The 19790-nt window shown below is 31.9% G+C and overlaps 6 protein-coding genes across 6 annotated transcripts; 3 read left to right on the top strand and 3 right to left on the bottom strand.

The window, feature by feature from the left end:
- Positions 1-468: 468 nt before the first annotated feature.
- LOC128386251 (uncharacterized) lies at positions 469-1981 on the top strand. The gene is made up of 6 exons (XM_053345257.1): positions 469-663; positions 729-791; positions 871-968; positions 1033-1333; positions 1390-1595; positions 1796-1981. The coding sequence occupies exons 1-6, from the start codon at positions 576-578 to the stop codon at positions 1979-1981; spliced, it is 942 nt and encodes a 313-aa protein (XP_053201232.1). The 5' UTR covers positions 469-575.
- A 1292-nt stretch (positions 1982-3273) lies between these two features.
- On the bottom strand, positions 3274-11851 carry LOC128386250 (uncharacterized). The gene is made up of 15 exons (XM_053345256.1): positions 11668-11851; positions 11524-11586; positions 11361-11458; positions 10852-11176; positions 10606-10745; positions 10178-10190; positions 8763-9523; positions 8201-8210; positions 6507-6784; positions 6222-6428; positions 5504-5554; positions 4282-4360; positions 4073-4147; positions 3809-4014; positions 3274-3729 (listed from the first exon to the last, which is right to left on the bottom strand). Exons 1-15 carry the CDS (start codon positions 11753-11755, stop codon positions 3331-3333), a joined length of 2793 nt encoding a protein of 930 aa, XP_053201231.1. The 5' UTR covers positions 11756-11851; the 3' UTR covers positions 3274-3330.
- On the bottom strand, positions 8288-9761 carry LOC128386386 (uncharacterized). Its single transcript, XM_053345417.1, has 2 exons — positions 9610-9761; positions 8288-9523 (listed from the first exon to the last, which is right to left on the bottom strand). Exons 1-2 carry the CDS (start codon positions 9653-9655, stop codon positions 8742-8744), a joined length of 828 nt encoding a protein of 275 aa, XP_053201392.1. The 5' UTR covers positions 9656-9761; the 3' UTR covers positions 8288-8741.
- Positions 11852-12339: 488 nt separating the features above from the next.
- Positions 12340-14046, top strand: LOC128386381 (uncharacterized). The gene is made up of 6 exons (XM_053345412.1): positions 12340-12533; positions 12620-12682; positions 12747-12844; positions 12909-13203; positions 13265-13476; positions 13636-14046. Exons 1-6 carry the CDS (start codon positions 12446-12448, stop codon positions 14008-14010), a joined length of 1131 nt encoding a protein of 376 aa, XP_053201387.1. The 5' UTR covers positions 12340-12445; the 3' UTR covers positions 14011-14046.
- Positions 14047-14148: 102 nt separating this feature from the next.
- On the top strand, positions 14149-17117 carry LOC128386249 (uncharacterized). Its single transcript, XM_053345255.1, has 6 exons — positions 14149-15482; positions 15548-15610; positions 15690-15750; positions 15882-16150; positions 16207-16412; positions 16614-17117. Exons 1-6 carry the CDS (start codon positions 15395-15397, stop codon positions 16998-17000), a joined length of 1074 nt encoding a protein of 357 aa, XP_053201230.1. The 5' UTR covers positions 14149-15394; the 3' UTR covers positions 17001-17117.
- A 1325-nt stretch (positions 17118-18442) lies between these two features.
- LOC128386248 (uncharacterized) lies at positions 18443-19682 on the bottom strand. Its single transcript, XM_053345253.1, has 6 exons — positions 19528-19682; positions 19401-19463; positions 19242-19339; positions 18881-19169; positions 18617-18822; positions 18443-18538 (listed from the first exon to the last, which is right to left on the bottom strand). Exons 1-6 carry the CDS (start codon positions 19613-19615, stop codon positions 18443-18445), a joined length of 840 nt encoding a protein of 279 aa, XP_053201228.1. The 5' UTR covers positions 19616-19682.
- Positions 19683-19790: the final 108 nt, after the last annotated feature.

Genomic DNA, 19790 nt, shown 5'->3' with positions numbered 1-19790 from the left:
AAATTCGGAAAAATGTTCAATGTATTCAGGAAGATATTGAAAAAAACTTCCCTTTAAAGTGAATTACTAAGTGCTAAGTATAATACAGCCAAAGACTAAGTTCGCAACCACTTTTTGAATCACTCACGCAGTTAACGATAATCAAGTAAAGATAACTTTTGATATCTAATCAGTTGACCTTTTTAAGACCACATCACTTGAATTAGTCGACAAACTTATTATCATATCTCTGGATTAACTTTATCTCATTGATTATATTCAACTGCGTGAAGTATTTAAAAGTGGTTGCCAACTTTAAGTCTTTGACTGTACAATTAAATTAAAATATCTTAATTAAAAGTATTTACATTTCCTATTAAAAGTCGCAAGAAATCTAATTGACAAACAACTTTTCTTGAAGCGATGGTCAATGAGCGACCACGTGAGACGCCACCCACGGAGTGACTAGCTTATTACTCTTTGGCGAAAAAAGTCAGCTGAGAGTGTAAATTGTGAGCTACCGGACTTATCTTGGGCCTTATCCAAAAGTAAAGTATCACCACAACACTATTTTAATTGTTCAGTGAATTATAAATATGTTATTAAACGATTTACCTGATGATTGTCTCTGGTTGATCTTCGACAACTTCTTCAGATTAGAAGAGTTGATCGAATTGTCTAAAGGTAAAAGTTTGAAAGTTCAACTGTTGATAATAAATACTAAATTTCACTTGTTTTTGTTTCTAAAGTTTGTTCAAAATGGTCCAATTTGATTGATATAAGATTGAAAAAAGTTAAATATCTTCTCATCGGTAAGTACAATTGTAATTACAACTATTATATCAGTAATTTTCTAACCTAATCTGTTAAACTGATTCTATCGACTCATAGAATGGAAAGTTACTCATTTGGATTATTCAAAAGTATGGATGGAGGATCCAGAAACTTTCGAAGTTTATAATTTAAGGGAATTGTTACCAAATCTCAGGGTAGATATTAAATAGAAATGGTTTACTAGTAGTTTATTAATTTTGTTCATTTTAATGGTTCAAGGCTCTTGATCTCTTTCCTTACGCTGACGATAGACCATGGAGATCATCAAATTATGGACCAATTGTTGACAATAATCCGAAAATAAAAGGACTGGTTGGAATAGATTCTAAATATATCATCGATTTGAAAATGATCAGTATGGTCTCAATAGATCAATTTTATTATGAGCAAGAGTATAAAAAACTCTTTCGCCCTAATCAGTTGAAACAAATTCGTTATAATGAAGATTTCCTGCTGAAAGATCTTTCTGAACTCGTCAAATACTTCCCTGATTTGAAGCGACTCAACATTTGGCTTGAAGGTAAATTATTGCTGTTCGATTAATGATCTACATTAACTGAAGAATTATTTTTAAAGGGCAAAAAGATCGTTATAATGGTCCAAATTTATCCAATCTGAAGATCTTTGAGTTTTCTGGATGCTGGGATTCTTTCTGTCCCGCATTTCATGTGATGGACTTTTGTCCATCTTTGGAAAGTGCTTACATTCAGGGACAATCAGATGATGAGTTTACCAACATGGCACGGAAGAACTACAATCTAAGGGATTTAGTAATTGAAACAGTGAGTATCAAATTCAAATTTATCCTATTAATAAGTCTATTATTTCATCTTGCATATCACCATTTGAACAAAATGTTGATCGCTATACTGATATCTCTCTAAGGAACTACAACCTAAGAGATTTGGTGATTAAAAACAATACGTGAGTATCAAGGTTCTCTTAGAATATGAATAATCTTCTTTCTGTTTTTTATTTAAAGGTAGGGAGTGAACTCATGACAAACTACATATCATGGCCATTTTTACGAAGACTGTTGTCCAAATATCCAAATTTGCATAATCTTGCGATTAGAGGAAGTGGCGAAATAAATGATAGTCGTCTTGAAGAGTTGGTTGCGATTCTACCAGAAATAAAACTTTGGACTTCAGAAGATCCAAAGGAGTGACTTCAAAATCAGCTGATTTCTTGTCTAAATTCTGTCTCAAATATGATCGATCAATCAAAATTTATTATGATTGTAAAAAGCAACAAACTGACTGGCCTAAATTAGACTCGCATCGAGAATCAATTGTCTACGGATTCGATTTCATGGAACATTGTTTTTATAAAACTTTTTTCGCTCTTCCAGATCTAATTGATGAATGAACTCTAATGCTACAGGCTCATTTTACATTGATACTTAGTATCACGTGATTTAATTATTGTATCATCTTTTATAATTTAGCAAGGGAAAAAATCACAATAAACACTTATATGACCTTATATACTGTCGCAAATCTAATGGATCAATTCGAAGCTTTTATGATTGGGGTCAGACCTCAATTGAGTGGCCTGAATACGATACTCCTCGTGAATCAATTTTCTTCGGAGCTTCTTACGAATAAATTGTCTACTAATTCGATCTTATGAAACATTGTTTTTATAAGTCTTTTTCCCGGCTTCCATTTCTAATTGATGAATAAACCACGAAAACCACCAATTTTTCAAATCTTATGAGCATTGTTTCGATGAAAGTTTTCCCAATCTTCCGGACCTAATCGATGAATAAAATCACTTACATTTTATTGTATCATGACAGTGACCTAATTGATGAATAAATTTTAAAGCTTCTAATTCATTTTACATTGATAATAAGTTGAATGTGAATAAGAATACGAGTTAATTATTTGATCATCTTCTATTTGTTGCCCATGTTTCTAGGTATCATGAATGTGTATTTGAGTTTTTTAAAATTAATTCAACATCAATAACTTACCACCAAACGAAATATTGAGTCACTTCAAGTTTGGAAAGTATTACAATACATTCAATATATTTATAAAGAAGTTGAATCTCAAAGTTATTGTAACTAATCTGTTTCATCTTAGAAGATTGGAAGACTTTTATATCGGATAGATTATTGCACTCTTTTCGAGTTTTTCAAATTCAGTTTACACCAATCTTTGCCATGATCAATTCAATCACCATTTTCCATCTCGAAAAATGAGTCAAAACTGATTTATGATTAAATGAAAATTTACTTACTGTTAGCAATGTATTTAACTTTTTTCAATCTTACAGAAATTAACTTGGACCATTTTAAGCAAACTATAGAACCGAAAAGAAATGAAGTTGCTTTTTGCTACTATTAAAACTCCAATACTATGTTACCTTCAGATAATTGAATCAACTATTCAAGCTCATTGACTTGATTGAAAACAGGAATACATACGAGCTGGAAGGGTTAAGTCGATCAAATCGCTTCTTCCATGGAAGAATATTAATATTATTTGATATAATAAAATGTAGATGCTTTTATTCATCAATTAGGTCCGGAAGATTGGAAAAACTCTTATAAAAACAATGTTTCATGAAATCGAATCCGTAGACGATTGATTCTCGAGGAGTATCGTATTTTGGCCAATCATCTGGTTCCTTTTCACAGTTATAATAGATTTTGATTGATCGATTAGATTCAGCACAATATTTAGATAAGAAATCCGCTGATTTACGCGTGATTCTTCTGAGTTTTCTGAAGTCAAATAGTTTTATTTCTGGTAGAATCTTTACCAATTCCTTAATACGATCATCATTTGTTTCGTTACCATATATAGTACTATAAAAACAAGGGCCTCTAATCGCAAGATGATGTAAATTAGGAAATTTGGACAACAGCGCACGTACAAAACGCCAGTTCAGCTGTTCATCCCGTGACTGTAGCAAGAAAAAGAAGAGTAAAAATAATTTTTAAAAATTACTCAGATTCAAAGAAAAATATAAAGCGAATACTCACTATTTCAATAACCAAATCTCTCAAATTGTAGTTCTTTATGGACGAATCAACGCGCTCATATGGTACCGCAATTTTGATGAAAGCGCTTTCTAAAGATGGACAAAAGTCCAACAGATAAAATTCATCAAGATCTCCATCCCATCCGTATAAATAAGATTCCAGAATCTTCAAATTGGACAATTGCGGACCATAGTACCCGATACGTTCTATTATTTAAGAAATAGTTGCTTTCTTCATTCTAGATTATTAACATCAATAACTTACCGCAGCAATTGAAGTTGAGTCGCTTCAAATTTGGAAAGTATTGGACGTATTTATGAAGCTTTCGCATGCAGGTACCTGTTGAAAAAATCGAATTTGTTTCAACTGATCAGGTTGAAACTTGTGTTTATAGTCGAACATAGCATTATCCATTGTGACCATCTCGACATTTTTCAAATCTAGTAGATCATCAATTTTCAATCCAACCAAACCTTTGATATTTGAATTACAGTTTACCAATGCTCTAATCTTATTTTGATCCCTGGGACCGAGACATGGAATAGTTAAAATCTAAACTCATTGCAGCAAATAAAAGTAGATCAACTGTTAGTAAATATGAGCAATTTTCTATTTGATAATTACCCTGAGATTTGATAGCAATTCCCGTAAATTGTAGCGTGCAACAGTAGTTGGTTTCTTTACCCAAATTTTGGTATAATCAAAATGATCAAGAGGCCGCACTTGAAATCGATAAAAAGGTTAGCAAAATACGAGCAATAATCGAAATGCAAATTTACTTACCCCTGACCAGATATTTTACTTTTTCGAGTCGCATGGAAATTAAGTTGGACCATTTTGAACAAACTAACAAAAACAGAATTTGAATTTCAGATCATTTCTTATACAATGTAAAGTTTACATTGTAAACTATTATTCTCTTACCTTGAGACAACTGGATCAACTCTTCTAATGAACAAGAATTGCCGAAGATCAACCAAAGACAGTTCTCCGGTAAATCGTTTAATGACATTATTTTAATTAGGAACAATTTCTCATGTAATTAAAATTTTAGATTCATCTGAACAGTACTGAGATGTTCACACTTACACTGTAAGTCTTACAGCAACTTTAAACAACCGTTACCGTTAGTTGAAGGATTTAAATTCAGTCAACCGCTTCTTTTGAATAGTTTCAAAAGACAATTCAAAAGTTTTGAATAGAAATCAACGGTTGTTAGCATAATTAAAAAATAACTTATTTTTTAATGTCTCTTATTTTAAATAAGAGACATTACAATAATTAAATGATATTAGCATTCTACTCATTATCAGTGTGAAATGATTAACTAATGGTAGCTTGAGAGTTTATTCATCAATTAGATCCGGAAGATCACAAAAATATTTATAAAAACAATGCTTCATGAAATCTAATCCTAATGAAATTTGGACAAAAGATCGCAAAAGAGCGACCAGTTCAGCCTTTCTCCCCATGACTTTAGAAAGAAAAGGAAGAATAAAAATTAATTTAGATTCAAAGAAAATCACCAATTCGATACTCACCATTTTAGTTCAGTTCTCTGTAATCAAATTCGAGGGATTTCACCGAAATCATTTCGATATTTTCCAAGTTGAGCAAATGGAACAAATCAGAATTAAGACTATAGAGTCTAATCAATCCTTTAATCTTCGGATTATCATCAACCAATTTTTTTACATCTTCAAATTCCAACTCATCACCAAATAAAACAGCAGGAATACTGAGAATCTAAACTCACCACAAAGAGTACGAACATTAGATTAATAAATATTATATTGACATAAAAATCTTATACTTGATAATTACCCTGAGATTTGGTAACAATTCTCGTAAATTATGATCTTTAATAGTTTTTGGATCGTTCATCAATATCTTGGTATGATCGAAACGATCATCATTGGACTCTTTAGAACAGAATTGGCGAAATTAATCAAAAGTAATTACATGTATATAAGAATTTACTTACTAATTACAAATATTTAATCTTTCCGAATCTCAAGGATATTAAACTGGACCATTTCGAACAAACTTTAAAAAACAAAAAGAATAAAATTTAAGTCACTTCTCTTTACCATTTAAACTCTTATACTTTTATCTTTCGAAAGTTTGATCAACTCTTCTAGTTCGAAGATTTTATCTAAGATCATGCAAAGACATTCATTAGGTAAATCGTTGAATGACATAATTATAATTCAACGAACAGGTAAAATTAAAAAACGAATCGGATTCTCGTAATTTGAACATTAGAAATAATTAACTTGTCATTTCCAAAGGATAGGAAATTTGGACAAAAGTCTTCGAAGTGATGGCCACGAAAAAAAAACCAGACTTAATCGAAAGAATAGAAGAAAAAATAGTTAATAATCTAATAAGTATTTTTCACCCATTGACTTACAGTTGAGATAACCAAATCTCTTAGATTGTAATTCTTTATCGATTCATCAACATGAATAACCTCTGCACAACAATGTATGAAAGCACTTTCCAAGGATGGACAAAAATCCATGAAATGGAATCCAGTGAATTGTTCAACGAAATCGTGTGTGCCAAGTTCAAGAATCTTTAACGAAGACAAATATGGTCCATTGTAAAAAACGTCAGGCTCGTAGTGATGCCCTGAAAAGATATCAATCATATGATACAATCGGAAGACTATTTCAAGTTGAAACTCACTGTCAGCAAGTTCTATGTTAACTCGCTTCAAATTCGGAAAATATTCAATCAATGAAGGAAGATCCTTCATTTGAAACAAGTAGCAGCGAATTTGTTTCAACTGATCAGGGCGAAAAACTTCTTTATAATTGAATTTGTTCTGAAACACTGCAGCGCACATTTCGATATTTTCCAAATAGCCACATCCACTCAGCTCTGCATTGCCAATTAATCCCTTTACTTGCGGATTATCTTTGAGAATTCTCGGTAAATCACCAAAGCGATAAGAATTTAAAATCCAAACTTCTATCATAAAGTTAAAAAATACAATGTAATTAGAAAGCAACGTTCTTTTGATCTAAAAAGTTCGTTAATTACCTTCAGATTTGGAAACAATTCCATTAAATTGTAACCTCTCCAATCTGTTTTAAAATTCATCCAGCAAATGTTCTTGTCGATATAATCACGTTTTTTATCTTCGAATTAAAAAATTGGCAATGGATTAAATATAATCGCTAATGGGTTAAGTAGAAATTAACTTACTCGTCATTACGTGGAGATATTTTACTCCATTAAATTTCGGCGCAATCAAATCGGACCATCTCGAACAAACTTTAGAACCAAGTGAAAGTAAATAAGCATTAGAATTTCATCATCTAAACTGAATATTTATCTTACCTTTAGACAAACGAATCAATTGTTTAACTCCATGGAAATTTCCTAAGATTTTCCAAAGACAATTATCAGGCAAATCGTTAAATGACATGATAGTATTTACTTTTTAGTCGAAACTTAACTTGAAGAAATGAAGAAGCACAAATTTAATTTGAAATGAGAAATTCCTGGAAAAACAGCTGATTAATTACTAAGAACAAGCGGTTCTTTTTGAATATGACAAAAGGAGCATTTTAACTGCATCTGAGTATCCTTCTTGAAAATTCCAAGCAGCAAATAAGTTGTTTTGTCCATACACATGTAACATCCATGTGACTCTTCATCATCAAAGTTATGAAGTAATTGCTCAATGGCTGATTGTCTCAAAATAATAGCATAGAAATAACAAACATAGAATATGATTGAGTAGATAATAAAACGGAGTAGACCATTTCGGTTAGGTTTAGTTCGGTCACTTAGAATACAGTCCCTTATTGATTCTCATAACTTAAGTCCATCTCCAACCATCTAAAATCTTATATAAAAATTCATCATTAATAGAATACAGAATAAGAAATTAAATGAAACCGAAATCTTCATGAAAAGTGAAGGTCTAAAAAAGTAACTTCGAGAGCACCTGATTTCTTGTCTGAATATTATCGCAAATCTCGTAGATTATATGAAATCTATTACAATCGCGAAAAAGGACCAATTGAATAGCCTAAAGTAGATACTTTCTTGGCATTCAATTTGCTATGGACTCATTTTCATGAAGAACTGTTTCTACCAAAACTCACACAGTCTTTCAGCTCTTATTGGTGAAGAATCGTTGCACAATCTATAAGTGTACAACGGTTTGCCTTCAGGGAATATGATCAAAAACATAACTGCTTAATTGGTTCAATTGCGAAAAAGTAGCATCTTTGACGACCATTTCAACAGGTAACTTGGTTGTGGATTGATGATTTATCTAGTTATTTTATTCTTGATTGCTGAATATGGAATTTTCTTAAAAAAAAGTTATTTTCTCTTTTTGATTAATTATGTGAACGTAACCATAACATTCACCTTTTAGCATCTTAACGATTATAAATCGTTGATGATTAGATTACAAAATTGGTGAATTAATGATGAATCCATGAGACAAGATTAAGATTATTGCTCAAAATAAACTTTATTTGTTTATCACCATAAAAGTTCAACTCATTTAGTAACTTAAACTGATCAACTGATCAAATCCTATGATGTACACACGATGTGCACACTTTTACATATGAACATCAACGTAGTGATGGGCGATATTATCGGTATCGATAAATATCATCGATATTTTTGTGTCGATTTATCATCGATATAAAAAAAGAATATTGATAAATATTTCTCTTTCTTTTTTCTCTTTCTTTTCAACACATGAGATTTTTTCAGATTTTTCGCCGATTTTTTCCTCAGCTTTTTCTCTTTCTCTTACATTAATTACTGTCTTTTTCTCTGTCGCTAAAAAATCGATTTTTTCGATGATAAAAATCTAAATATCGTTATCGTCGATGATAATTTTTTCAAATATCGCCCATCACTACATCAACGAAATATTAACAAGATTATAAGTTATTTAGGCGGAGGGGGAGGTTACAATTTCTCCTGATGAGGCAGCTGAAGCGGCAACTTCGTCAGCCTTGTCTAATTCAGCGGTAGCGGCTTTGACGGCTTCGATCTTTTGTGCGGGTGGAAGTTTGTCAGCACCGTTAACCTTTTCCATGGCTCCTTGGATTTTGCCCTTTTGTTCTCGGATCTTTTTGTTATCTTCTCCTCGGAATTCGTCTAACATGTCATCGAATCGGTTTCGGAGGGCATCAAATCGTTGAGTCATGGTGTTCTTAAGACCGGACCAGTTAATTCCAAAAAGAGATCGAGACTTGGCTGCTGAAACTTCACTAACAACTTGGTTCTCAACGTTGTCAACTGAGGTGAGAATTTGGCTAACGGCTTCAGCTGATTCAGTGGCATCAAGTCGATCCTTAAGAGCCTTCAAGGTCTTGAGAGCATTGTCGAGGATCAATTGTCGAACTTCGTCTAATTTACCCTTGTTCTTTTCGATGTATGATTCCAAAGAATCAGTGACGGCGTCAACTCGATCAGAGACGATTCCTTGGAGACCAGGAAGGTTCTTCATGAGAGCATCAGCTCCATCTTCGAGAAGATCTTCAGCAGATTCTTGGAGTTGCTTAAGTCCATTCATGAAAGATTCTTTAGCTTCGGCGATTTGTTGTTGAAGAGCTGAGCCGAAGAATTTTCCAAATTGAGCCTTGGCATCGTTGAAGGCTGATTGAGCGTTAGCCACTAAGTCGTTTAAGACATTTCGCTTTTCAACGGATCGAGCTTCGATAGCGACGACTAAACAAGAGAAACAAGAAAATAATCATTAGAATAATCAACTAATTGTTCACACAATTAGAGTGGATTAATAGTCTAATACTTACATCCAGCGACGAGGAGAACGGCAAGAGTAAGTCCAAAGAATTTCATTTTGATTTTTTTTATATTTTCTGATTAAAGACAATTAATCTGATGAGAATTAAATGTAAATCAGTCTCCTTTTATACTAGAAAATTCAATCAAAGTTTGATTCATTTGGTGTTACAATTAGTAAATCATTTTAATCTCACCTGTTCAATTGACTGTTTCAATAATTACATTGTCATCTACCAATCAAATTTTATCCTTTGTCTTCGTCTAATTTAGATTGACATCTAATTGTTTCTTTCTCATAGCTTGTCCAATTTAACCCAACTTTGTGTCTTAGACGCGAAGTTACAGCTGAAAGACCTAAAGCGCTTTTTTTGAATAGTTCAAAAAACTTTTCGAATTGAACAAAAGTTACCGGAGGCCATATCCTCCGAACGATAATATGATACGATTGGATATAATTGAGAACTGCATTCAACAAGTATCTCTATAGTCTAAAAAACTCATTCATACAAGAATTGTACAATTGTAGAAAAAAAAACTTTTATTTGGGGATTATCATAAATTTTATTCATCAATTACGTTCGGAAGGGAGCTAAAAGATTTATAAAAACAATGTTTCATGAAATTGAATCCATAGACAATTGATTCTCGAGGAGTATCGTATTTGGGCCAGTCGTCCGGTTCCTTTTCACAATCATAATAGATTTTGATTGATCGATTGGATTTAAGACAGAATTTAGACAAGAAATCAGCTGATTTTCCAGTAACATTTTCACAACTTCTCAAGTCTAATAGTTTTATCTCTGATAATAATCGAACCAATTTTTCTACATGATTATCCCCAATACCTTCACTTTTCTGATAGCAAGATTTTGTAAATTTGGATATTTGGACAACAGTTTTCTAAAGTGTGACCAAGTGAAATTAGGAAATTCTCTCATTGGCTTCGGATGAATAAAGAAAAACTATTTTTACTAATCAAAACAAAACTGAGATTTAATACTCACCAGATCAATAACCAAATCCTTCAGATTATAGTTCCTTTTAGCTTCATCAGTATTAACATTTCCTATTGGAAGTCTCATAAAAGCGCTCGTAAGATAAGGACAAGAGTCCATCAAACGAACTCCGTTATAAGTACCATACTCTTGATATGAATTAAGTTCAAGAATCTTGAGATTGGTAAATTCTGGGCCAGTAATCTACTTCTCCTCTTAAAAAACATAATTCTTTCATTAATCTAGAAAATTAGTCGAATTTAGAAATTTTACCACAAAACGAAATATTGAGTCGCTTCAAATTTGGAAAATATTCAGCGCATTTAGGAAGCTCGTCAATGGAAGCATCGTACAAGTGGATTTGTTTCAACTGATCAGGTCGAAAGATTTTTTTGTAATCAAAATCCAGAGATTTCATCGAAATCATTTCGATATTCTCCAAGTTGTGCCCATTGAATGAATCAGAATCGCGACTATTGATTCGAATTAATCCTTTTATTTTCGGATTATCATTCACCACTTTTCTGACATCGACCGCGTGAGACGCCTGTCCAACGGAAACAAAAGGGAAATTGACAATCTAAAACCATCGAAAAGAATTATAATCAATTTAGTTATCGAGCATTAAACAAATACAGTCACACACTTATTTTGTGAAGATTCTTCATTGCCATCTAATCTCCTCACTTTTGTCAAACATGCAAAATAAGTGTGTGACTTACTGTAGATTAAATTTCTAATTGTTATCATTTAGATATAATTACCCTGAGATTTGGTAAAAGCTCTTGAAGATTGTAATCAGACAAAGTATTTGGATTCTCCATCCATATTTTGGAATAATCGTGTTTATGAACATCGAACCCTTGAAATCGATGGAACTGTGAAAATTAATCTAAAAAATCAAGAATCGACTAAAAATTTACTCACAATTTACCAGATATTTAACTTTTTTGAGTCGTATGGAAATCAAATTGGACCATTTTGAACAAACTAAAAGAATAAGAAAAAAGAAGAAAAAAGATTTCAAATTTCAGTAAATTTCCTCTAAGATTCAAACTCTTATACTTTTACCTTTAGACAATTGAATCAACTCTTCTAATTTGAAAAATTTGTCAAAGATCAACCAGAGACAATCATCAGGTAAATCGTTTAATAACATAACTATAATTCACTAAATGGGTAAAGTGAAAAAAACGAAGTCACTAAATTGAAGTTTTGAATATGAAACTTTCGATACTAAGTTTTGTATAACACAAGGCGGTAAAAAAGTTTGTTTCACATGTGAGGTTTAGGATACGAGCGCTCGATTCAAAAATCGAAATCAAACTAAAATGTCAACAAATTCACTTATCATTACAACTCTGAGGAGAGAAATTTTCGTACCATATTTTGTCATGACAAAGAAAATTTATTCCTTAATTATTATCCTTAAATTATTTCATCTCTGATAATAATCTCACCAGTTCTTTTGAATGATTATCCTCAAACTTTTCGACAAAACCAGTAATCGCAAGGTTATGTGAAATAGGAAATTAGGACAGTCGATTTCCGAAAGATTGAATTGACCATTGAATGAATTAGTGTGATTATGAATCTCAATTGCTGATGAATATCTGTGCCTTGAAATAGATTAAGACGCTGAAAATAACTAATGATTTCGAACTGTTTTTTGATACAATCAAACTGTTCAAAAGAAGCGGTTGATTTAATTTAAACCCTTTCACTTTTCCTTCAGGAGCCACAAACCGAGTGATGAGGCACATGTTTAAGGTTATTCCTAATTTAAAATTATTAATTTTTATTTCATTGGCGATTTTTATTTTAACTGTTCAGTGAATTATATGTAATTATGCTATTGAACGATTTGATTGATGATTGTCTCTGGTTGATCTTCGACAACTTCTTCGAATTAGAAGAGCTGATTCAATTGTCTAAAGGTAAAAGCTTAAAAGTTCAACTGTGGATAATTAATAAATTGTAGTATTAATTCAATACTAAATTTCAATTGTTTTTGTTTCTTTAGTCTGTTCAAAATGGTCCAATTTGATTGATCTAAGATTCAAGAAAGTTAAATATCTTCTCAACAGTAAGTAAAATTCACATTTAAATTATTGTGTCAGAAATTCTTAACCGATTCTATCGACTTCTAGGAGTGACAATTAAACATTTAGATCATTCAAAAGTATGGATGGAGGATCCAGAAACTATCGAAGTTTATGATTTAAGGGAATTGTTACCAAATCTCAGGGTAGATATTAAATAGAAATGGTTTACTAGTAGTTTATTAATTTTGTTCGTTTTAATGGCTCAAGGCCATTGATCTCTTTCCTTACGTTGGTGATAAACCATGGATATCATCAAATTATAGACCAATGGTTGACAATAATCCGAAAATAAAAGGACTGGTTGATCTAACTGATGGTTATAATCTCAATTTGGAAAATATCGAGATGGTCGCAATGGATAATAAAATGATGGAGTATAAAAAACTCTTTTGTCCTGATCAGTTGAAACAAATTTACTTTGATTGCGCTTTTGATCTAAATGATCTGAATGAACTCGTCGAATACTTTCCGAATTTAAAGAGAATCAACGTTAAGTTCTGTGGTAAATTACACGTGTACTTTTTGATTAATTATCTAAATTAATTGAAGAATTATTCTTAAAGGGAAACCAGTTCGTTATGATGGTCCAAATTTATTCAATCTGAAGATCTTTGAGTCTACTGTAGATGGGCAGTTTGGTACCTGTAATGCAATTCATGTGATGGACTTTTGTCCATCTTTGGAAAGTGCTTACATTTGTGACCAATCAGATGATGAATTTACCAACATGGCTCGAAAGAACTACAATTTAAGGGATTTGGTAATTGTAAATACAGTATGTATCTAATTTATTCTAAAGTAAATTGTGTTAAGGATATGACAATTGAATTAATTTTCTAGTTCGTATCACTCTTTGCGTATGATAATTCACCATTCAATCCATTCTACAACAGCCTTCATATATGAATTTCATTTAAATCAATTTTCATCATAGCCATCGACAGACAACTTAACATGGCCATTCTTACGAAAACTGTTGTCCAAGTATCCAAATTTACATAATCTTGCGATCGACGGAGGTTATAAAATGGATGATAGTCGTGTTACAGAATTGGTAAAATTATTACCAATGATAAAGCTGATGGACTTCAGAGGATCCAAAAAAGTTACTGTTAAATCAGCTGATTTTTTATCTAAATTCTGTCTTGAGTCTAATCGATCCATAAAAATCTATTATGATTGTGAAAAGGAACCAAATGACTGGCCTAAATACGATAATCCTCGAGAATCAATTGTCTACGGATTCGATTTTATGAAGCATTGTTTTTATAGACCTTTTGATGATCTTCCGCGCCTAATTGATGAATGAACTCTAAAGCTTCAATAAATCATGCTACATCGATAACCAGTCAATACGATTTAATTTTATATTTTTCGCAAGAAACGTGTGTTTATCTCTTACTTGGGTCGAGGAACATCCAAAGACACCCTTTGAGCGAAGCATTCAATAGTAGAATAACAATCAAGGTAAAAATCAAAAACGAAGACTCAAAATTACAACGGTAACATACACTTTCATGGTCAAAATTTCCACTTCGCCAATTCTAATCGATTGGATTCAAGGCTGATAAGAAATCAACTGATTTCTCAGTGACTTTTTCCGGATCTTCTGTAGTTCAACAGTTTTATTTCTAGTAGAATTGCTACCAGTTATTCTATACGATCATCGTTTATTTCGTCACTTCCTCTAATTGCAAGATGATTTAAATTTTCATAACAGTTTCTGTAAGAATGGCTATGTAATGCATTCGGCAAGTGCCTTGAAATAAAAAACAGATAAAAATGATTCTGATTGCAAAAGAATCTCGATACTCACGTAATGTTTTGTAATCACCAAATCTCTTAAATAGTAGTTCTTTAGATAGATATTAGCATAGCGATCACCATTTGAACAACTCATAAAAGCGTTTTCCAAAGATGTACAAAAGTTCATCAAATGAAATCCGTAAACGCAAATTCCATTGGTCTGAAGCAAATTCAAGAATCTTGAGATTGCATAGATTTGGACCAACATTAAGAACTTGTTCCTCTTTAAAAATAGTTTTGTATTAATCTAGATCACTTATTCAGCATCAATAATTTACCATAGAACATGAAGCTGAGTCGCTCTAAATTCGGAAAAATGTTCAATGTATTCAGGAAGATATTGAAAAAAAACTTCCCTTTAAAGTGAATTACTAAGTGCTAAGTATAATACAGCCAAAGACTAAGTTTGCAACCATTTTTTAAATCACTCACGCAGTTAACGATAATCAAGTAAAGATAACTTTTGATATCTAATCAGTTGACCTTTTTAAGACCACATCACTTGAATTAGTCGACAAACTTATTATCATATCTCTGGATTAACTTTATCTCTCATTGATTATATTCAACTGCGTGAAGTATTTAAAAAGTGGTTGCCAACTTTAAGTCTTTGACTGTACAATTAGATTAAAAATATCTTAATTAAAAAGTATTTACATTTCCTATTAAAAGTCGCAAGAAATCTAATTGACAAACAACTTTTCTTGAAGCGATGGTCAATGAGCGACCACGTGAGACGCCACCCCTACGGAGTGACTAGCTTATTACTCTTTGGCGAAAAAAGTCAGCTGAGAGTGTAAATTGTGAGCTACCGGACTTATCTTGGGCCTTATCCAAAAGTAAAGTATCACCACAACACTATTTTAATTGTTCAGTGAATTATAAATATGTTATTAAACGATTTACCTGATGATTGTCTCTGGTTGATCTTCGACAACTTCTTCAGATTAGAAGAGTTGATCGAATTGTCTAAAGGTAAAAGTTTGAAAGTTCAACTGTTGATAATAAATACTAAATTTCACTTGTTTTTGTTTCTAAAGTTTGTTCAAAATGGTCCAATTTGATTGATATAAGATTGAAAAAAGTTAAATATCTTCTCATCGGTAAGTACAATTGTAATTACAACTATTATATCAGTAATTTTCTAACCTAATCTGTTAAACTGATTCTATCGACTCATAGAATGGAAAGTTACTCATTTGGATTATTCAAAAGTATGGATGGAGGATCCAGAAACTTTCAAGTTTATAATTTAAGGAATTGTTACCAAATCTCAGGGTAGATATTAAATAGAAATGGTTTACTAGTAGTTTATTAATTTTGTTCATTTTAATGGTTCAAGGCTCTTGATCTCTTTCCTTACGCTGACGATAGACCATGGAGATCATCAAATTATGGACCAATTGTTGACAATAATCCGAAAATAAAAGGACTGGTTGGAATAGATTCTAAATATATCATCGATTTGAAAATGATCAGTATGGTCTCAATAGATCAATTTTATTATGAGCAAGAGTATAAAAAACTCTTTCGCCCTAATCAGTTGAAACAAATTCGTTATAATGAAGATTTCCTGCTGAAAGATCTTTCTGAACTCGTCAAATACTTCCCTGATTTGAAGCGACTCAACATTTGGCTTGAAGGTAAATTATTGCTGTTCGATTAATGATCTACATTAACTGAAGAATTATTTTTAAAGGGCAAAAAGATCGTTATAATGGTCCAAATTTATCCAATCTGAAGATCTTTGAGTTTTCTGGATGCTGGGATTCTTTCTGTCCCGCATTTCATGTGATGGACTTTTGTCCATCTTTGGAAAGTGCTTACATTCAGGGACAATCAGATGATGAGTTTACCAACATGGCACGGAAGAACTACAATCTAAGGGATTTAGTAATTGAAACAGTGAGTATCAAATTCAAATTTATCCTATTAATAAGTCTATTATTTCATCTTGCATATCACCATTTGAACAAAATGTTGATCGCTATACTGATATCTCTCTAAGGAACTACAACCTAAGAGATTTGGTGATTAAAAAACAATACGTGAGTATCAAGGTTCTCTTAGAATATGAATAATCTTCTTTCTGTTTTTTATTTAAAGGTAGGGAGTGAACTCATGACAAACTACATATCATGGCCATTTTTACGAAGACTGTTGTCCAAATATCCAAATTTGCATAATCTTGCGATTAGAGGAAGTGGCGAAATAAATGATAGTCGTCTTGAAGAGTTGGTTGCGATTCTACCAGAAATAAAACTTTTGGACTTCAGAAGATCCAAAGGAGTGACTTCAAAATCAGCTGATTTCTTGTCTAAATTCTGTCTCAAATATGATCGATCAATCAAAATTTATTATGATTGTAAAAAGCAACAAACTGACTGGCCTAAATTAGACTCGCATCGAGAATCAATTGTCTACGGATTCGATTTCATGGAACATTGTTTTTATAAAACTTTTTTCGCTCTTCCAGATCTAATTGATGAATGAACTCTAATGCTACAGGCTCATTTTACATTGATACTTAGTATCACGTGATTTAATTATTGTATCATCTTTTATAATTTAGCAAGGGAAAAAATCACAATAAACACTTATATGACCTTATATACTGTCGCAAATCTAATGGATCAATTCGAAGCTTTTATGATTGGGGTCAGACCTCAATTGAGTGGCCTGAATACGATACTCCTCGTGAATCAATTTTCTTCGGAGCTTCTTACGAATAAATTGTCTACTAATTCGATCTTATGAAACATTGTTTTATAAGTCTTTTCCGGCTTCCATTTCTAATTGATGAATAAACCACGAAACCACCAATTTTCAAATCTTATGAGCATTGTTTCGATGAAAGTTTTCCCAATCTTCCGGACCTAATCGATGAATAAAATCACTTACATTTTATTGTATCATGACAGTGACCTAATTGATGAATAAATTTTAAAGCTTCTAATTCATTTTACATTGATAATAAGTTGAATGTGAATAAGAATACGAGTTAATTATTTGATCATCTTCTATTTGTTGCCCATGTTTCTAGGTATCATGAATGTGTATTTGAGTTTTTTAAAATTAATTCAACATCAATAACTTACCACCAAACGAAATATTGAGTCACTTCAAGTTTGGAAAGTATTACAATACATTCAATATATTTATAAAGTTGAATCTCAAAGTTATTGTAACTAATCTGTTTCATCTTAGAAGATTGGAAGACTTTTATATCGGATAGATTATTGCACTCTTTTCGAGTTTTTCAAATTCAGTTTACACCAATCTTTGCCATGATCAATTCAATCACCATTTTCCATCTCGAAAAATGAGTCAAAACTGATTTATGATTAAATGAAAATTTACTTACTGTTAGCAATGTATTTAACTTTTTTCAATCTTACAGAAATTAACTTGGACCATTTTAAGCAAACTATAGAACCGAAAAGAAATGAAGTTGCTTTTTGCTACTATTAAAACTCCAATACTATGTTACCTTCAGATAATTGAATCAACTATTCAAGCTCATTGACTTGATTGAAAACAGGAATACATACGAGCTGGAAGGGTTAAGTCGATCAAATCGCTTCTTCCATGGAAGAATATTAATATTATTTGATATAATAAAATGTAGATGCTTTTATTCATCAATTAGGTCCGGAAGATTGGAAAAACTCTTATAAAAACAATGTTTCATGAAATCGAATCCGTAGACGATTGATTCTCGAGGAGTATCGTATTTTGGCCAATCATCTGGTTCCTTTTCACAGTTATAATAGATTTTGATTGATCGATTAGATTCAGCACAATATTTAGATAAGAAATCCGCTGATTTACGCGTGATTCTTCTGAGTTTTCTGAAGTCAAATAGTTTTATTTCTGGTAGAATCTTTACCAATTCCTTAATACGATCATCATTTGTTTCGTTACCATATATAGTACTATAAAACAAGGGCCTCTAATCGCAAGATGATGTAAATTAGAAATTTGGACAACAGCGCACGTACAAAACGCCAGTTCAGCTGTTCATCCCGTGACTGTAGCAAGAAAAGAAGAGTAAAAATAATTTTTAAAAATTACTCAGATTCAAAGAAAAATATAAAGCGAATACTCACTATTTCAATAACCAAATCTCTCAAATTGTAGTTCTTTATGGACGAATCAACGCGCTCATATGGTACCGCAATTTTGATGAAAGCGCTTTCTAAAGATGGACAAAAGTCCAACAGATAAAATTCATCAAGATCTCCATCCCATCCGTATAAATAAGATTCCAGAATCTTCAAATTGGACAATTGTGGACCATAGTACCCGATACGTTCTATTATTTAAGAAATAGTTGCTTGCTTCAATCTAGATTATTAACATCAATAACTTACCGCAGCAATTGAAGTTGAGTCGCTTCAAATTTGGAAAGTATTGGACGTATTTATGAAGCTTTCGCATGCGGGTACCTGTTGAAAAAAATCGAATTTGTTTCAACTGATCAGGTTGAAACTTGTGTTTATAGTCGAACATAGCATTATCCATTGTGACCATCTCGACATTTTTCAAATCTAGTAGATCATCAATTTTCAATCCAACCAAACCTTTGATATTTGAATTACAGTTTACCAATGCTCTAATCTTATTTTGATCCCTGGGACCGAGACATGGAATAGTTAAAATCTAAACTCATTGCAGCAAATAAAAGTAAATCAACTGTTAGTAAATATGAGCAATTTTCTATTTGATAATTACCCTGAGATTTGGTAACAATTCCCGTAAATTGTAGCGTGCAACAGTAGTTGGTTTCTTTACCCAAATTTTGGTATAATCAAAATGATCAAGAGGCCGCACTTGAAATCGATAAAAAGGTTAACAAAATACGAGCAATAATTGAAATGCAAATTTACTTACCCCTGACCAGATATTTTACTTTTTCGAGTCGCATGGAAATTAAGTTGGACCATTTTGAACAAACTAACAAAAACAGAATTTGAATTTCAGATCATTTCTTATACAATGTAAACTATTATTCTCTTACCTTGAGCCAACTGGATCAACTCTTCTAATGAACAAGAATTGCCGAAGATCAACCAAAGACAGTTCTCCGGTAAATCGTTTAATGACATTATTTTAATTAGGAACAATTTCTCATGTAATTAAAATTTTAGATTCATCTGAACAGTACTGAGATGTTTAAACTTACAGCAACTTTAAACAACTGTTACCGTTGAAGGGTTTAAATTCAGTCAACCGCTTCTTTTGAATAGTTTCAAAAGACAATTCAAAAGTTTTGAATAGAAA

Source organism: Panonychus citri, unplaced genomic scaffold (genome assembly GCF_014898815.1).
Source record: "Panonychus citri isolate SS breed McGregor unplaced genomic scaffold, ASM1489881v1 Contig00068, whole genome shotgun sequence".
Lineage (NCBI taxonomy): Eukaryota > Metazoa > Arthropoda > Arachnida > Trombidiformes > Tetranychidae > Panonychus > Panonychus citri.
The sequence above is the reverse complement of the archived record's forward strand: the minus strand, read 5'-3'. Positions and strand labels throughout refer to the sequence as shown.